This window comes from Clytia hemisphaerica, unplaced genomic scaffold, assembly GCF_902728285.1.
Source record: "Clytia hemisphaerica strain Z4C2 unplaced genomic scaffold, Clytia hemisphaerica genome assembly, whole genome shotgun sequence".
NCBI lineage: Eukaryota > Metazoa > Cnidaria > Hydrozoa > Leptothecata > Clytiidae > Clytia > Clytia hemisphaerica.
In genome coordinates, this window is record NW_027103968.1 from 1115652 (window position 1) to 1132276 (window position 16625).

Below are 16625 nucleotides of genomic sequence, written 5' to 3' on the forward strand. Positions count from 1 at the left end.
TTTGGTGAAAAGGAAAAAAAAATTTTAATTTTTTAATTTTTTAAATTTCACTTCTCGTTTTCATTAAAAGGAAAGGAGAAATTTCAGAGCCATTGTTGTAAATCTTTTTATCAAGTGACCCACCCTTCCTTAAATACAACTTTTTATCTAAGGATAATAAATTTCTAGCTATCAAACGTTATAAAAAATAATTTCAAAAATCAAGAAGATTTCTCCAACAAAAGGCTTGACGTTATTGTTGAAACTGTTTTGTCTATACAAGAATGAATACATAGTATTTGACCCATTTTATACGTGTTGCAGTTTTCAAATTGTTTTGATTTCTTTGATGAATACCGTTTTTAGATAGTTTTCAGCAAACCAAATTAAAACCTTGTTTTTCATATACTGATGAACGTATGTCCACATATGTTTTATTTCAGTACTCAATTTGCAAGAGATACTCTTCATAATTATAAAGCATACCACTCTCTGTATCTAAGCTAAATTCATTCAGAGATTCTGGTACACCATTTTTTAAGAAGATTGATTTTTCTTCAACAAAAGGGTGAAGAAGCCGTATTGTTTTCGGTGGATTTGCAATAACCTTTACAACAAATGGATTTAATTTTAAGGTTGTAACGAACATCGAGTGTCGATACCACGGTTCTTTAAATGGAAAAACTTCATTTGAAACGGTAACTTGTATGTGATTTGATAATGCCAAGCAGTAGACTCGGACGAACATAGCTCCTAATCCAGCAAAAAGTTCACCATCTCTCATTATTTTCGTTAATTTGAGCCACCTTTCGGCATAGGTATCTGGAAATATTATCGTAGAAAAGTTGTTATATAAATTAGCTAAACAAATCAAGAAATCCGAATCGTTTTTAGATGTGGTACTTTCCGCTTTCACCAACGACCAATTTTTGACATCTTCATGTTGATCAAAGTCGTGCTTGAAAAGATGGGTTGTTAAATATGATGGCCGACGATAATGCTGATGAAGATTACACGTGAAATGTTGAAGCCAAACCATTTTGAGAGCGAATGTTTTTAAAATGTCGATATCTTTCGTGTGTTGGAGAATTTCTGTTTTACATGCCTTTTCTTTCTGTATTGCCTCTGATAGTTGCTTTTCCATGATTTTGACTCTGTCAGTCAATTTACTCTCTTCCAACTTTTTCAACTTTGCATCTATTTTATTTACTTTAGGCTCAAGAACCTTAACAGCTTTTTCATTAGACTTTTGAAGACTTTTCAGTTGCTGAAGTTGTTCTTTTGTTATTTCATCTGTCTCTGTAGCTGTTTTTTCATACCTCTCAAAACGGCTGTTTATTCCAATCACGTTTTTGTTCATATTGGAAGTCATTGAGTTTGTTTTGATTAAAGAGTCTTCAATTGATTGATTTTTATCGGTAAGTGCTAGAAGATCTTTGGTAATGCTAGCTTTTTGTTGTATTGAGTTGTTTTGAAGCTCTTTGATTTCCTCTTCGTTTTTTGTGACGATATTTTCCAACTCTTCAATTCTTTGGTCTTGTTGTTGAATCTTTTGATCTCTCTCTTCATTTTCGTGTTTCATTTTGTTAACCATTTGGAAGAGAAGAGTGTCGTGTGACGATTTTGCTTTTCCATTATGGTCCTCTATGTCACGTCGTTGAATCTGTTCAAATCAAGAAAATATACATTGACTGAATCCAAAAGTATATACCCCTTTTTCAGTTGCCTGGTGAAACTTTTCCTATGATTGGGATAAAAATTTCTATAGAGACCCAAATTTGGATACTTCAACAATTGAATTTCAAATTTGCATGAAATTAAAATCACTAATCAAGTGGGAATGAAATTTAAGGGATTTTTCCCACCTGAGACGAAGTTTTGGCCAACTCGCGTAAGTTATGGCATGTCTCAAAAACTGAATATTACCATAATTTTTAGATTGCATTAGCCGACAGAAAATTACCAAATAAATGACTGAACACGAAGGGTACTAATTGTTTTTTCGCTTATTTTCGCAAAAATCCGCAAAAACTGATTTTTTTTCTTCAAATGATTGGCGTAAGTAGGATACACCTTTGGTGAAAGTTTGAAGACAATTGGATAAACAATCCTTGAGAAATTCAATTTTTAGTTTTTATGACGTCATCGATTATGTCGTCATAATCAGTTATTGCGGTTTTTCGCGAAAACCAGCGAAAAAACAATAAGGTTACATATCAGGTTAGAAACTACATCATGGTACCCTTCATGTTCAGTCATTGATTTGTTTGGTCGTTTTCTGTCAGTTAATGCGCTAAAAATTACGCTAGTTTTAAGACATGCCATAACTTACCCGAGAAGTTTTCCAGCGGAGTCTACACTCACCGGGTGGTCTGTGACACGTGGATGTCGTATGGTGAGAGATCAAAGCAAAATTTAAAGCAAAAATCATAACAAATGAATAAAAATGCCTACCTTTTCTGTGCAACCAAATGCAAGAAAGGGACAAGAAACAATCGCGAACTCACAATTCTCTAAATGATCTTCCATCTAGTGAAATAAATATATTCATTAGACTGACTGGAGATGCAAAAATATTAAAATGAACATTAAAAAGTTTTAGATAAAATAAAAAAAAACTATTTTGATCAAACTGAATCGGTTACGGTTCACTGATATAATTAAAAGGCATACCAAAGATCTCTGAATATTATCAGGACATCCTAAATTGTTGCAAGGTACCGGATATCCTTCGCAGTTATTGTAATGCGCCTAAAACGAAAAGGGTGGTTATCTTAATCCTCCTAAATGGAAATATCCTGTGAAATAAAGTGGGAAGCCGAACTCGCCCACTCCTTTTGAGCGTTGCCTTTGCGTGGCCGATCCGCTATTCGAATATCAGATAAGCTCTTTATTTGATAGATTCTGATAGAGGACGAAATCTAACCCAGAAATCCAAATATATTTTAATTCACCAGGATTACAGGTTTGTGCATTATTCTCTGGCGTCCATCAGAAGCGTAAATAAAGCCTGGGATACAAAGGGACAAGGTTAAGGTTTGTGCTTAACAGCGTTATTCCAAAGCATCATATACTAATAGTTGTTTTGGTTAACGCGACGGTCTTTTGAATAACTCATTACTCCACAACAGTTACCTAGAGACAAGATAATTTATCATGTTTTTATTGGTTAAGAGAAAGTAATGTATGTGGAGTAATTAGTTATTCAAAAGACTATCGCGTTCGCCAAAACATCTATATCCTTACCTTCAACTGGGTGAAAGAGCATTCTTTGTTACAGTATTCACATTCTACTTGACGGTAAAAACAAACTCTGAGATGTTCTTCCATTTCTTTGGCGTTAACTTGGTATATGCAACCTTTGTTTGGACATTCTACTTCTAAAAATTCACACTTCTTGCTATGGTTCTACAAAAAGGAAAACCAAGATTTGGCACTATAATCCGAAAGCTTATTTTCATATAGTATACTTGAATACTATCAATAATATCCATTCATAAATTTATCAAATGACTCTTGATATTCATTTTGCCCCCGAACTATATCATTGATTTGTTTAGTAAGCACACAGTTTTGCCCATTGAGCCTTAGAATACCATATTAATAGAGATACTTCCTCTCGGCAAGTTTGCAATACATACTGGAAATGACGGACTTTTCTAAGTATTTGACCCGACGGATATACAGATGACCAAAAGGTGTCCCGAGGGAGTGGAAGTGCCAAAATGAGACCACCATAAAGAGACTATGAAAGAACGAAGAAAAAACGAGAAACGAATAAAAACGACAAAAAACGAAAAAATGACAATAAAGAACGACATATTTTGCCATTCACAACCCTACCCCTACGTATTCATTCCCCTTAGTTCTTTCCGCTATTTAACCACTAACGATTTAAAAGAACGCATGCGTTGTTTGCTCCAATTGGCTCATCCACTGTGTGCCCCCTCTCAACCAGAAGATCATCGTATTTCGTTACCTTGTAGTCTTTGATACAGCCTGTCCATTCGCATTCCTTTTGTAAACATTTCACTCTCAATGAAGTTTGTATGACCTTATCGGTTGATCGAACGTTGAATTTCTAAAGTAAAAACGTAAAAGTATAACTTGCTAACACCAGCTAAATTAACCCATCAAAAGCCACTGACATCGTATGATGAGATCGTACAATTCTTTGGTCATGTACCGGTAGGTTTGAAACTAGAAGAGTCGCGACTCATGCCGGTCTAATTTTTTAACACCGCCCGGATTGAAATAAAACTTATTCTAATTCTTAAAAAATAATTATTAGTATAATTGTGTGTGCACAATTTAGATACTGTGGGTGTCATAGCGTATGAATATAACACTGTGACGACAAATCTCGATTTCATTCAGCGAGAACAAAAAGTAACCGTTGTAATCATCCAGGATCTTTGATGAAAGCCGTACCAATCAAATAACGAGTTAGAAACGTAGAAAAGATTCAATGAAATAGTGTAATCTCAGAATACAACATGCATATTTGTATATCACTTCAGAGAAATTGAAACTTATTTATAGATTGAGAAAAAATATAACAATAGCGTTCAGTTTGAGGTCGTTGTTGTTATTTTCTGCCCGTGCAGTTTGATTATTAGCCCGAGAGTGTCATTTGGGCCCGACGCGAAGCGGGGGGCGCAAATGGCACTAGAGGGCTAATAATCAAACTGCAAGGGCAGAATTAATGACAACAACGAACGAAAGCTTAACGCTATTACTGTTACTATCCATATCGGAAATTCAAACAACGTTTTTTTCTAGCGTCAGCCAAGTCTTTTCGCTTCAATGCAATGACTTCAACAAGTTTTGAGTACCCTTGCGAGCGGGCCGCAAATGACCAAAAAGTTTTTTTTTTCTGACGTCGGTTTAGTGACCGCTTAATGACCGCTATATGGATAATAATACGCGATAAAATTCTTACAGTCCGTCTCCGCTTTTATGCTCACGGTATTATTACAAGCAGTAATAAGCCATGAGCCATGTTGGAGAATTCTAGGGCTTGGTATATCCGGAGCACTTAGAAGTCTTAAGTCTTTTAAAATACAATCACATATATACACAATTCCAATAGATACATAACACAGAGTCCTACCTCTCTCGATTTGTATTCAGCTTGGCAAACTGGACAAAAGAATTTTGCATCCCTAAAACAAATCAATAACAATAATAAGTGCAAGATTAGATAGAAATATTTGTGATATTATTAAATAGTGAGGGCTATCTGGCCAGGTGATAAGGTTTAAAGATGGCGAATAAAAATATCTCAACCTCCTCAATCCTGTGACCCAGAGAGAAGTATTAACTCGCATTGTAAAGCTTTCGAAATCGATGAAATTTTCATAGAACTAGGTACTCATCCAACTGGAAATGGTCCTGAAATTCACCCCAAATGAAAGTAACAAAAATAAACTACGCGAATCCCACTCGCACTTTTTGTTTTCTATCACTAAGTAAGGGCTAGATAAATTTTGTTCGCATAGTTCAGGATAAACTCCTTGTGGAGGTTTTCTTGCATTGTTAAGTTTAAACATAACTTAATGGAAGCAAACATTCAATTTTCTTTTTTCGCCTCTAGAATTCGAACGTTTACTCTTATAACCCGCTCCCAAGCCCATGACCATTCCCTAACTCAACCTAAACCCAGCCCTACTAATTGCCTCTGGTCCTGACACTATTTCCACTTTTCGTATCAAAAAGCACATGCTAAAGACGTCAACAAAATCACGCATTTGGGTATGGGGTCTCCCCTAAACCTAGCGCAAAACATAAAAAACTTCTGTAGATTTACCCGTCTTTGGTCAACTGGTCCTTTTCATAATAAGTTAAGCAATCTTCACAGAAAAGATGTTCACATTTCAATTCCGTAGCGTTTCGAATCAATAATGAACAGATTGGACATTCAAATTCGTTGATTTCTTCACCAGCTAATACAAATGGGAAACCAGAAGGAACAGCTTTGATTTTGTCCAAACAGATTTGACATTTTCCACTTAGTTGCTTGTGGACATCTTCCTTGATTCGATTCAAGCAAATTGAGCATTTATTTCCATCCTGATTTTGTGAGCTTGTTGATTTTTGGAAATCATCATTGGTGCATTTGCTGTTTGAAGCCATCCTCCTAATATCAATACGTAGAATGTAGAAGTATGTACACAAATAAATGGAGTCATGGATGGAACAGTATAAACATCAGCTATCAGATAAGCATAATGTAACCTGATAACAGATGACCATATTTTTTTCGCGATTTTTTTAAGCGTACGGTAAACCTCTAAAGGGGCTTGGAAGTTAACCATCTAAGACAAATAGTAAATTCAATAACAAGAATGTTGTTTTGCGCCATTATGTTAAGAAAGGGCTATAAATTTTTGAAAAATAGGCCTTTCACATTATGTAGCTAAAATCGAATCACAAATCAAGAACTAATTACTAAACAAAAACTTTAAATTAAAAAATCATAGATATCTTTGCTACCGCCGGGCCAGCATACAAAATCGAAATCGCATATCCGTCAAATCGTTTGCTTTCATCCATCCCTTTAGAGCCTCAGAAAACAATCGCGATCTGATATCAGGTTAACATATTGTAACTAAGGATCTAAAATGTATACATGATATACCTTAGGAATTTAACTTATATTTATTGTGATGTATCTTTCCACTGCTTTTCCTTCTCTTGAAGCATGCATCAACACAAACAACCACACACACACACACACATACATAAACTGCTCGTCAATTTTTTATCGTCAGTTTTGTTCACAAAAGGCAATGACACAAACAAATACCTGTCTCAAATTCTCTTTTCTAAAACCGAAATATTTGTTGTTGTTATTGTTCATAAGAATATCAGAAACCAATTTTAGAAATTTAAATAACCAAAACCTCATATCCCAGCAGCTCCTCGTATTGAATTAAGGTGGCCATCCACTGGAAATTGAAAAATCGACCTTTTAACTTTAAATGTTGATTACTCAATGACTATAAATGATATGGGCTTGAAACTTCCAGGTATTATTATTTATGACCTAAAGTTAATATTAAAAAAAAAAAATTAAAAAAAAAATTGGAAGACGGGGGTTTGGTACGACTTTTCAGAAAAATCAAAATAATCTTGTGTCAACGTTTTAGAGAGAACTACAAATACTTGATTAATGATTTTTGGTATGTTGAGGCACTTTGGGACAAAGAATGGAATGAGCGAAATTTTTTTTTGAAAAATCCAAAATCCGGGGGTAAAAGCCAAAAAAACAGTTTTTTCAAAATATGAGATCTGAAATTAGTTAAATCTGAAAAATCCTTCGCTCATTCCACAGCTCTCATAGATGTGGAAATACCCTGAAAAAATCAGACCAATCGGACAACTACATCCTGAGATTTTTCCGCCACAGTAATTGCGAACCCTCAGATTTGCGTTTTGAGAAATCGTGCTTTTAAAACATAAATTGCGGTTAAATGAACAGATTATAGTTTTCAATAGGGATTTTTTTATGATTTGAGCCTATAAGGGAGTTTTCTACATTATTTCAAAGGAAATAAGGATTAAAACTATTTACAGTGAAAATTTTGGCCAATTTGAGTGACATTTTGATCATTTCCAGAAAACCGCAAAACTTTGAAAAAAGACCGCAAAACTCATTTTCACCACGAAAACCACCCCGAAATGTAAATAACAATGCCCACATTCATTGTAAGACTATTTTGGACTATTCCTATCAGCAGGGAATCAATTAAGTTAAAATATTCATTCAAAAAGCTCTGGAACTGAAGACTCATTATCGTGTTACAGGGCACTTTCACTTTCACTTTCATGCCATCGCTGAAAACACATGAAACCGCCACATTCTAATCCCACACATTTGAAAAAGTAATTTGAAGATGATTGTGTTGTTTTTTAAGAGATTCCTGGCAAAAAAATAGCACCCAAAAAAGAATAACCAAGCAAACAAAAGTTCTACATACCTTTGGCGCACTATACACAAACAACCGACCGTGCTCTTAATCAAAAGAAATCACAAGTTACATCATGATTAAATATTCCTTAGAGCTTTACAAACCTCCTTGTATAATAAGAGAACCATAAAACATCATTTACAGCAACAAATGTGGATGAAACACTCAGCAAAAGTCAGTAAGCTTCATCCTCCAAAAAAACCATCTTTCTGTCTTTAAAATTCACCTCAAAATTCGAGGGCGGTCATTGTTTACAACATTTTAAAACTGAATATGGGTACACCAAGCGACTTCAAACCTTCTAGAAATGTTTCTAGCGATTTGAAGACGACCCGTAAAGATTTTCAAGCCGTTCGAGCTGCTAGAGAAGGTAGAATTGCTGTTTTACTAACGGGCGGGAAACAGGGCGTCTGTGGGCGAAGCATTAAAAGCTTAAAGGTAGGTGTTTTAAAACCTAAAATTTTCTGCTTATTCTTTACTTTTATGAATTGAAATTTTCAGAGGTTATTCCAGAGAAGTTATACTTGACTTTAAGCCAAAAAAATAAAAAACCACCAAAAAAGTATCACTATTTTCAAACTCAGTGGATGGCCACCTTAACCATATAAAAAAACAAATTTATTTAAAAGTAATATTTCTATGAAAGAAGAGTGCAATGCCGCACACGTCATGATAAAGTTATCAAAAAAAGTTGTTAAGGTAACCTAATGAGAATTTATATAATGGCTAAAATTTTTCAATACACGCTTTTCTATAAGAATGTATTTCTATTTAATCATGATCATTCTTAACATTTTGATAAAAATCATCCTAAAATATTCTTAACAGTTAGTTAGCCCTTATGTTATGCCTTATACTTGGCATGGTGATATTCTTAGTTGGTTGGACAATTTCATCATGAATATAATATCACTAGGCTTCCTACAATGGCCTAGGATTATCGCCTCTCGAAGCCATATTATGCCGACGTTTTTTGGTCCTACAGACAATACAGATTCTAAGCCCTCTAAATCTCGTTTCATGCATGAACAATAAAGATAAAGGAATTGGTAAATTTTGACGGATTAACTCAGTAAATTCTCAAGTTTGGGTATTTCTGTAGTAATCTAAAGCGTTTTAGAACAAGACAAGCTCCTAGAAGGACTTAAATCCTGTCTGTAAAATACACACTGTAACGATTTACATTATTCATAATTCTTTGCATTAGTCAATCTAAAGAACAGAAGGTTCGCGTAAAATGTTGAGATGCAATGAGAGAATTTTTCATTAATTATTTGGAAATTTCAGCGTTTTCGGGATCATGTCTTAACGTAAATCATACTTATAAAGTGCTGACCAGACACACTTAGCCCTTATATATTCCCCAGGTACCTCTCTGAGTATAATATGAAGAATCGAGTGGCTCTAAACCTTATTAAGCATCATTTCACTAATTCATTTCAGACAAAAAGACCAATTTTGAGAGAAAAAGATCTTTTTTCGACGGTAAAAAAATTGTACTCTGGTCTGTAAAATACACATTTTTACTGCAAAATTTTTGAAAATTTGCACAAACAATTTTTAATGCCTTTTCTAGGAGCACATAAAGTTTTGATATGTTTAAAAGCATATTTCTTGAGATATGACTAAAAGAATTGCCTCACTCCATGAATGCCCGCCTACAACTGCAGCCAAACCTGAGAAAACGAAAGTGATTTATATCTCGAGATAGGAAAGTTTTCAGACCCAACTTTGTATCTCAAAATTAATCAGTATCAAATTTCCGATCGATTGATATATGATATGCCTATATTTGGGTTGGAAGAATTTTCAGTTTTGCCTACGGGGGTCACATGACCAAAAATCCGCCATTATGGATACCCAGGTGAGAAATCCAGGTGGCCCAGAAGCTTAAAATATTCTTATTACCATAAGGAACAAGAAAAACCCCAAGAAAGTTAGTCCACCAAATGGATAAGATACTTCCCGGCTCGTACCTGTATATTATTAGGACCCCCCGTTTATTAATTTTTGAACAAAATTCCCAGCTACCAAAAGGAAAGTTCCTTGTTTTACTCTAAAAAGCCTAAATTTAGTCTATTTTGACCCTTCTTAAAAGGGGACGTCTGCTTTGTTAGATCATTTCAGTCATAATTCTATGCCAGATAGCTAAATTAGTAAAAAAAAGTTTGCAGAAAAAACGAACTCAAAATCTTTAGTTTTGACTGACATATTCAGATTTTAGTGTTTTACAATTTCCTCTCTTTTACCTGATTTTTGACGTAACCTTTGTTCGTAATTTATAAGAACAGAAATCTTGTCTGTAGTCTAAAGTACTGTATTTAAACAACTTTTGATAAGAACATTTTAATTCAAACTTCTAATTTCGATGATTTTTCCAGTCCATAACTATATAAATATTTCAGTTTTCTATGAAGATGTTGGAGTAAGCTTTCATTGACAAAATGTTGGGAAAAAGATGTTTTGACGACTTTAAATGCTCTTGCACATCTCTGACTTACTTAAAATTTTCTTATAAAAATGCCAGCTGCACAGAAAGAGGAGTTAATCTTGTTTACTTGGAAGAACATAGAAAACATATAACATAAGCTACGTCATAAATTTTGAAAAAGAGGGATTTTTTAAATGGCCATAGAAAGTGATTGAGAAAAAATCTCCTGAAGTGAGATAGCTCATTTTAATCTCCCTGGAATAATTTTTCCAAAAATTCTAAAAAAACAATACCTAAAATCAGACCAGACGTCCCCTTTAAGGTTTTTTTAAGGTCCATTTTCCCCCCCCCCCCCCGGTAATTAGGTCCCCCCGTTTATTTAATTTGAAAATTTTTTCCAACCCCCCCGTTTATTCGAACCCCCCCCGTTTATTTGGCACCTAAGAGTACACATTGACTGAAACGAACAATTCTCGCGGATTTCAAATGCAAGGAAATAACATCATACTGCTGGTGCTAAAACTGTTTGTGGTTGCTTTGTCGTTAGGCTGATAAAACCGACAAAAATAGACACAGTTTCTCGATCCCAGTAAAACAAAAATGAATGTGGGTAAGGAATAAATTGAACGACATCAATTAGTATTTCCATTAGGATACCACTTTTCGTGCTACAATTAGGGTACCACCTTTCTAAAAACTCTGGTCAAAGATTGCAGATGTAGTTTAGTCAAGGTAAAGGTCAGCGATTCGGTCTTAATCTAAGCATCAATCATCAATCTTATACTTGATCGCTTACGTCCCTGGTATGAACAACAGCTTTCCGAGGAACAAAATGGATTTCGTCACGATCGGGGTACCACTGACGGCATCTACACCGTAAAACGTATCCAACAAATCACCCACCGAAAAAAGCAACCTCTATTCCTTCTCTTTGTCGACCTAACAGCTGCATTCGACCACATTCCAAGGAAGTGGCTGTTCGATTCTATCAAGCTACGCTTTGCTGCAAACCAATCACCTCACGTAATCAGTATTCTTGAAAAATTGTATGCATACACAAGCCTAACGTATGAAGGCGAAACATTTCAAACAACTTCGGGTGTCCGACAAGGTGGTCCAGAGAGCCCCTTCCTTTTCAATTTATTCATTGACTTTGTGATGCGCGTATTTATCGAAAAATCTACCAATACCCAATTCTTCGAACACAAGTATCGTATTAACCCCAGGAGTTTGACAAGGGAAGAACGATACACACTCAGAGAACAAAATATTGACTTGAACGGCTCCTCCACATTACCCTGGTGTGGATATGCCGATGACTTAGTTCTGTTTCTCACAAATCACATCTGTCTCAACAATTCTGCAAATTTACTGAACTCTGTATTCAAAAATTTTGGTCTGACAATAAACACCTCTAAAACGGAGACAATGATTATCAACGGTGAAAACCCAAATACAAATGAATACCCGGCAACCATAATTCCGATCGATGGCTCTCCGCTGAAGAATGTTCAAAAATTCAAATACCTTGGCTGCCATATAGACTATTTGGAACCAAATTCGGGTAACGTCGAAATAAATCACAGAATTCAAATTTCATCCGTTAAGTTTAATGAATTATCAAATTTACTACAAAACTTTCAAATCAACTTGAAAACGCGTGTAAAATTCTTGAACAGCTTCGTTCGTAGTAGATTGACCTATGCATGTCAGAATTGGAATATCACCCAGAACCAATATGATCGCATTGATGCAACATATCGTATGTTCCTTAGACGTATGATTCGTAATGGCATGAAACACGTAAACGAAGTGGAGAATGATTTTCGAATGATGATTAGTAATGTTCGTTTACATGAAATTTGTGGCACAAAGGATGTGAGTGTATTTATTAAAAATCAGCAACGCAATTACGTTGCCAATGTAATCCGTATGCAAGTGAATCGAAATGTCAAAAAGCTTACTTTTAATGATGACAAGTACACCAGAAGAGGCCGACCAGTTAGGTCTCTGATGGAACAGGTAATGGCCAATGAAAATTTGGGCATTGATGGCTTATGTAATGATGCATTGAAAAGGAGAAAATAGATATTATTTTCTATGATGAGACTGGGTTATCCAGAATTTTATTTATTTACATTTACATTTATTTATTGACGAGAATTTGATGCAAGTCTATTTTGATATCAAGACGGACTTGCATCCTATTCAACCTAGGAATAGGGAATAGTAAATTTATATATATGTGAAGAAATAAGAATTTCTGTCCAACTATATTCACTCAGGAGATTTTTTTTTTTTTTTTATTTATGTCTCTTTAATCACCAAAAATCTCGGTATATCTACTAAAAATATGTACAAGTAAAAATAAAATGTTACAACTTTTCTTTTTTTTTTTTTTTTAATAAAATAAAATCTACTAACTATATCATTTTTGTCAAGTCGAAAACCCTATCCTATCCCTAATAAAAAGATATTTGATCATATTGAACAGAGTGTGACCAGCACCATCATAGCTAGAAGTTTTAACTGGATCAAACAAAGAGGCTGGGAAAAGATATTGATGGATCAAACTTGAAGAAACGTACAGACCAGAACGCCACACAAAAAAAAACGAGCCGAAAGAGGCTGAAAAATTGATATTTGCTTAAAATGCCAAAAATCCAAATAGACTGGGATTTTGGTGAAAGTGTAGGTCAGACAAAAATAAATACTGTATCATACATATCATAAATATCATATGATAAATTAAGTTTAATCACAAAGTTTAAGTGGGCTACACCAAAAGGAAACCTGAGAGTCACAAGAGATAAAAGGGCGACAAAACTCGAAAGTATTTTATATGATGAGCGACAAAGCTTAAGTATTGAATTTCTGAACTGAAAAAACTGAACACAAAAATTGGGTCTCAAGAAAACTCAAAAGTAAAAGCCAGGAACTACAGTCATAAAAATTAAACAGATATGTCATATAAACATTCTTTCCTATCAATAATAAGCAACTAAAAGGGTAAAGGAGCTACTGTAAAAGAGAGGTGAAAAAACCTAGAAACCTGAAAACAGTGGGATAAGGGATAAGGGGATAAATAAAAAGGGTAGTGAAGAAAAGGGATCAGGTTCTTTTCACCTCACATTGTAGTAGGTCCTTAAAACCCTGTCTATATTCAAAATTTTGCCAATTTGCCAGATACATCTTACAGGTATCAATGTTCTGTTTATCTTCGTCCTTTACCAACCGTACATTTTCCAAAAGACATTTGTTCGCACCATTAATTACAATATCTATTGGTTCTAACCCAAAAGTATCACATGCATTTATCAAATTTCCAAGAACAAAATGACTCCTTTCGCTACAAGTTAATAGATGCAGAAGATAAGGGGCAGTGATTCGATTTTTAAAGAGTTGATCAAAAAGTTGTACCCTCCTTTGTAAGATGAGAGTTGATATCTCTGAGATGTGGAAAAGATCTAGCAAGTAGTTTTTACTGTACTTTGACAGGCCAAGCAAGGATTTAAGACTGGATCTCCCACACCTGTTGAGCTGCAAGGTGGCAGTTTGGTTAATGTCAACGATTTCCAGGCCATAAAGGAGTTGAGGTATTATCACTGTCTTGTAGATGGTCGCAATGCTGTAAGGGTGGAGTTTCCTTATACCTGAAGAGACGAGGGATGCAGTTGTGGCCCAGAGCTTGTTTATTCTGTTTGTAAGATGTTGCTTCAAGGTGAGTTCATTTGAGGTGATAGAATTTATCCATTCAAAACCGAGATGAGTTAGGGTTCTTTTAGGGTGGATGCTGACGTTGTTGACGGTTATTGTCGGATTTGGAATTGGTGATCTGCCTGATATTACAAATTGAGTTTTGTCGTTGAATTTTATCAAATGTTCACAACCTTTTTGCACACATTTATCTATCATCATCTGCAGGCCTCTAAGGGTGGGACTCAGAAGAATAATGTCGTCGGCAAAGGCGATAATAGAGGTATCCATGTTGGGTAGGTAGGTACCAGCGTTCAGAGATTTGATGTTTTCCAGTATGTCCTTTGTATAGAAATTATAGAGATGAGGAGAGAGGATAGATCCTTGTCTTACCCCTTGTGATAGTTTGAAGGGTGCAGATTTATGGTTTTGATAACGAACTGTGGCGTCTCCATTCATATATAGTTGGATTAAGGTTCTTATTACAGTTTTTGGAAGAATACTTTCACTGTTGAGTTTCTGGAACAGCTTTAGCCAGTTACAACAATCAAAGGCTTTCTCTGCGTCCAAGCTGCAAATATACACTGGAGATCCTTGATTATTATAATGTCTAATTGTGTCATATATCACTGTTTCTGCATGCGTGGTAGACGATCTGGAGGTAAAGCCGAATTGGGAAGGGCCGTGTTCTGTCAATTCTGGATGTTTGATTAGGATAATTTGTTCCATAAGCTTCGTTAAAATCGGTATCAGGCTAATCCCACGGTAGTTGTTTGGGTCTTTTAAGCTCTTTCTGGTTGATTTTGCTAGCGGAATGATGATGGATGTACTGAGAAGGTCCGGCAAATTTTCATCATTAAACAGGTCGTTTAGGAGGCGAGTGAGATATGTGAGAAATTCGTTTTCTGGAGCAAAAATAAGATGTTCAGCTTGGATTTGAAAAGGATCTTTTGCTTTATTTTGGTTTAGTTTTTTGATAGCTTTCGAGACATCCAGTTCAGATACATAGAAGTCACTACTATTATTAACATCTTCACCTAATTTGTCGAAAAGCGAAGAGAGTTCATTGTTTGATTTTTCGTTGTCGTAATTTGGAATCCTTGGAGTGTTCAGTAAACGGTTGAAGTGATCTTGGAAGTCAGAGGTTATTTCGTTGATCTTGGATTTGCCATTGATTGTGTATAATTTTGTGGATGTCTGGTTCGATAACTTTATCTGTTTCCAAAAGAATCTCGGGTTTGAATTTTTAAGTCTCTCAAAGTTCACGTAATACTCAGCTGTTGCTTGGTTTTTTGCCCTCTTAACTTCTGTTCTGAAAAGTTTTCGAGCAAACAAATATCTACAATACGAAACGTTGTCAGAATCTCTGGGAAAGCCTGCATCCTTCCAATCATTAAACATTTTCTGAAGAACATCTCTTCTCTGGCTGAGTGTTTCATTCCACCAAGGCTTAGGTGATACATGATGATGATTAGTGTTTATCGCAGAAAGAGCTTTCGAGGCACACCGCTTTAAGATGTTAACGAGTTCTTGGATGCGTGTGCTGGTATCCTGTCTGGTACAATTTTGGATTGCAGTTATGATTTCTGATTTGTATAATTCAAGAAATAGAGGATTCCTCCACATGTAATTCGGTATTGTATATTGCTCTACGTCGTCTGATTGTTGCAGGGAAGCGTCAGTGCGATCCTGGTAGGGTAGATCTAGAGTCATGGAGATTGGAAGATGGTCGCTAATATTCATGGCAGAATGGTTGTGCACTGTGCAGTCTTTCAGGAATGAATCGAGGTCTGTTGACACCAAGATATGGTCTATGTACGATTTGTTATTTAGGGTGATGTGATGATAGGTGTAGAGAGGGCCAGATCCATTCGATATATCAACTGGTATAAGGTTGTATTCCTTGGTTTTGGGGTGGCAGAGCAGCATATGCATTTCGTCCTTATTGGGACTCGTCAGCACTGCATACTGCACCCTGGCAGGCTAGATCGATTTAGCCAGCATCTCTAAACCACAAAATCACTTGTGGTTCAAACTGAGAGAAATAGTGGACAGAAGGGAAATTCCCTACGGAATTCTTTGTTGACTCCTTTGGAGCCAAGCTTTACCGTCTCAAGAGGGAGGAAAGCCTCAACACTGCATGAGAGGAGATAAAGAATATATATGTGAAGAAATAAGAATTTCTGTCCAACTATATTCACTCAGGAGATTTGGGTGGCAGAGCAGCATATGCATTTCGTCCTTATTGGGACTCGTCAGCACTGCATACTGCACCCTGGCAGGCTAGATCGATTTAGCCAGCATCTCTAAACCACAAAATCACTTGTGGTTCAAACTGAGAGAAATAGTGGACAGAAGGGAAATTCCCTACGGAATTCTTTGTTGACTCTTTTGGAGCCAAGCTTTACCGTCTCAAGAGGGAGGAAAGTAATATACCTTCCGTTGCCTGTAGCATTTTCTTTTCAAAGTGTGTTTTAGCAATCAATGTATTTACAGCTGATTTTATAAAACTAATATTTAATAGAGGCAAAATAATAATTATAAGT

The 16625-nt window shown here is 35.6% G+C and overlaps 2 protein-coding genes across 2 annotated transcripts; both read right to left on the reverse strand.

Annotated features, from left to right (window-relative positions):
• Nucleotides 1-118: 118 nt before the first annotated feature.
• Nucleotides 119-6732, reverse strand: LOC136810448 (TNF receptor-associated factor 5-like). The gene is made up of 8 exons (XM_067067010.1): nt 6620-6732; nt 5789-6118; nt 5093-5144; nt 3959-4060; nt 3226-3387; nt 2653-2730; nt 2434-2508; nt 119-1642 (listed from the first exon to the last, which is right to left on the reverse strand). The coding sequence occupies exons 2-8, from the start codon at nt 6112-6114 to the stop codon at nt 419-421; spliced, it is 2019 nt and encodes a 672-aa protein (XP_066923111.1). The 5' UTR covers nt 6115-6118; nt 6620-6732; the 3' UTR covers nt 119-418.
• Nucleotides 6733-14164: 7432 nt separating this feature from the next.
• LOC136810551 (uncharacterized) lies at nt 14165-16014 on the reverse strand. Its single transcript, XM_067067114.1, has 2 exons — nt 14473-16014; nt 14165-14218 (listed from the first exon to the last, which is right to left on the reverse strand). Exons 1-2 carry the CDS (start codon nt 16012-16014, stop codon nt 14165-14167), a joined length of 1596 nt encoding a protein of 531 aa, XP_066923215.1.
• Nucleotides 16015-16625: the final 611 nt, after the last annotated feature.

Bases quoted from the DNA above. Each gene is read 5' to 3' on its own strand.
- LOC136810448 (XM_067067010.1), bottom strand. From the start codon at position 6,114: ATGGCTTCAAACAGCAAATGCACCAATGATGATTTCCAAAAATCAACA. The intron at 4,061-5,092 runs GTAGGACTCTGT...TTTTTACTTTAG, and splicing joins CTGAATACAAATCGAGAGAG to AAATTCAACGTTCGATCAAC. The intron at 3,388-3,958 runs GTAACGAAATAC...TCCTTTTTGTAG, and splicing joins GCTGTATCAAAGACTACAAG to AACCATAGCAAGAAGTGTGA.
- LOC136810551 (XM_067067114.1), bottom strand. From the start codon at position 16,014: ATGCATATGCTGCTCTGCCACCCCAAAACCAAGGAATACAACCTTATA. The intron at 14,219-14,472 runs GTAAGACAAGGA...AATATCAGGCAG, and splicing joins CCTTCAAACTATCACAAGGG to ATCACCAATTCCAAATCCGA.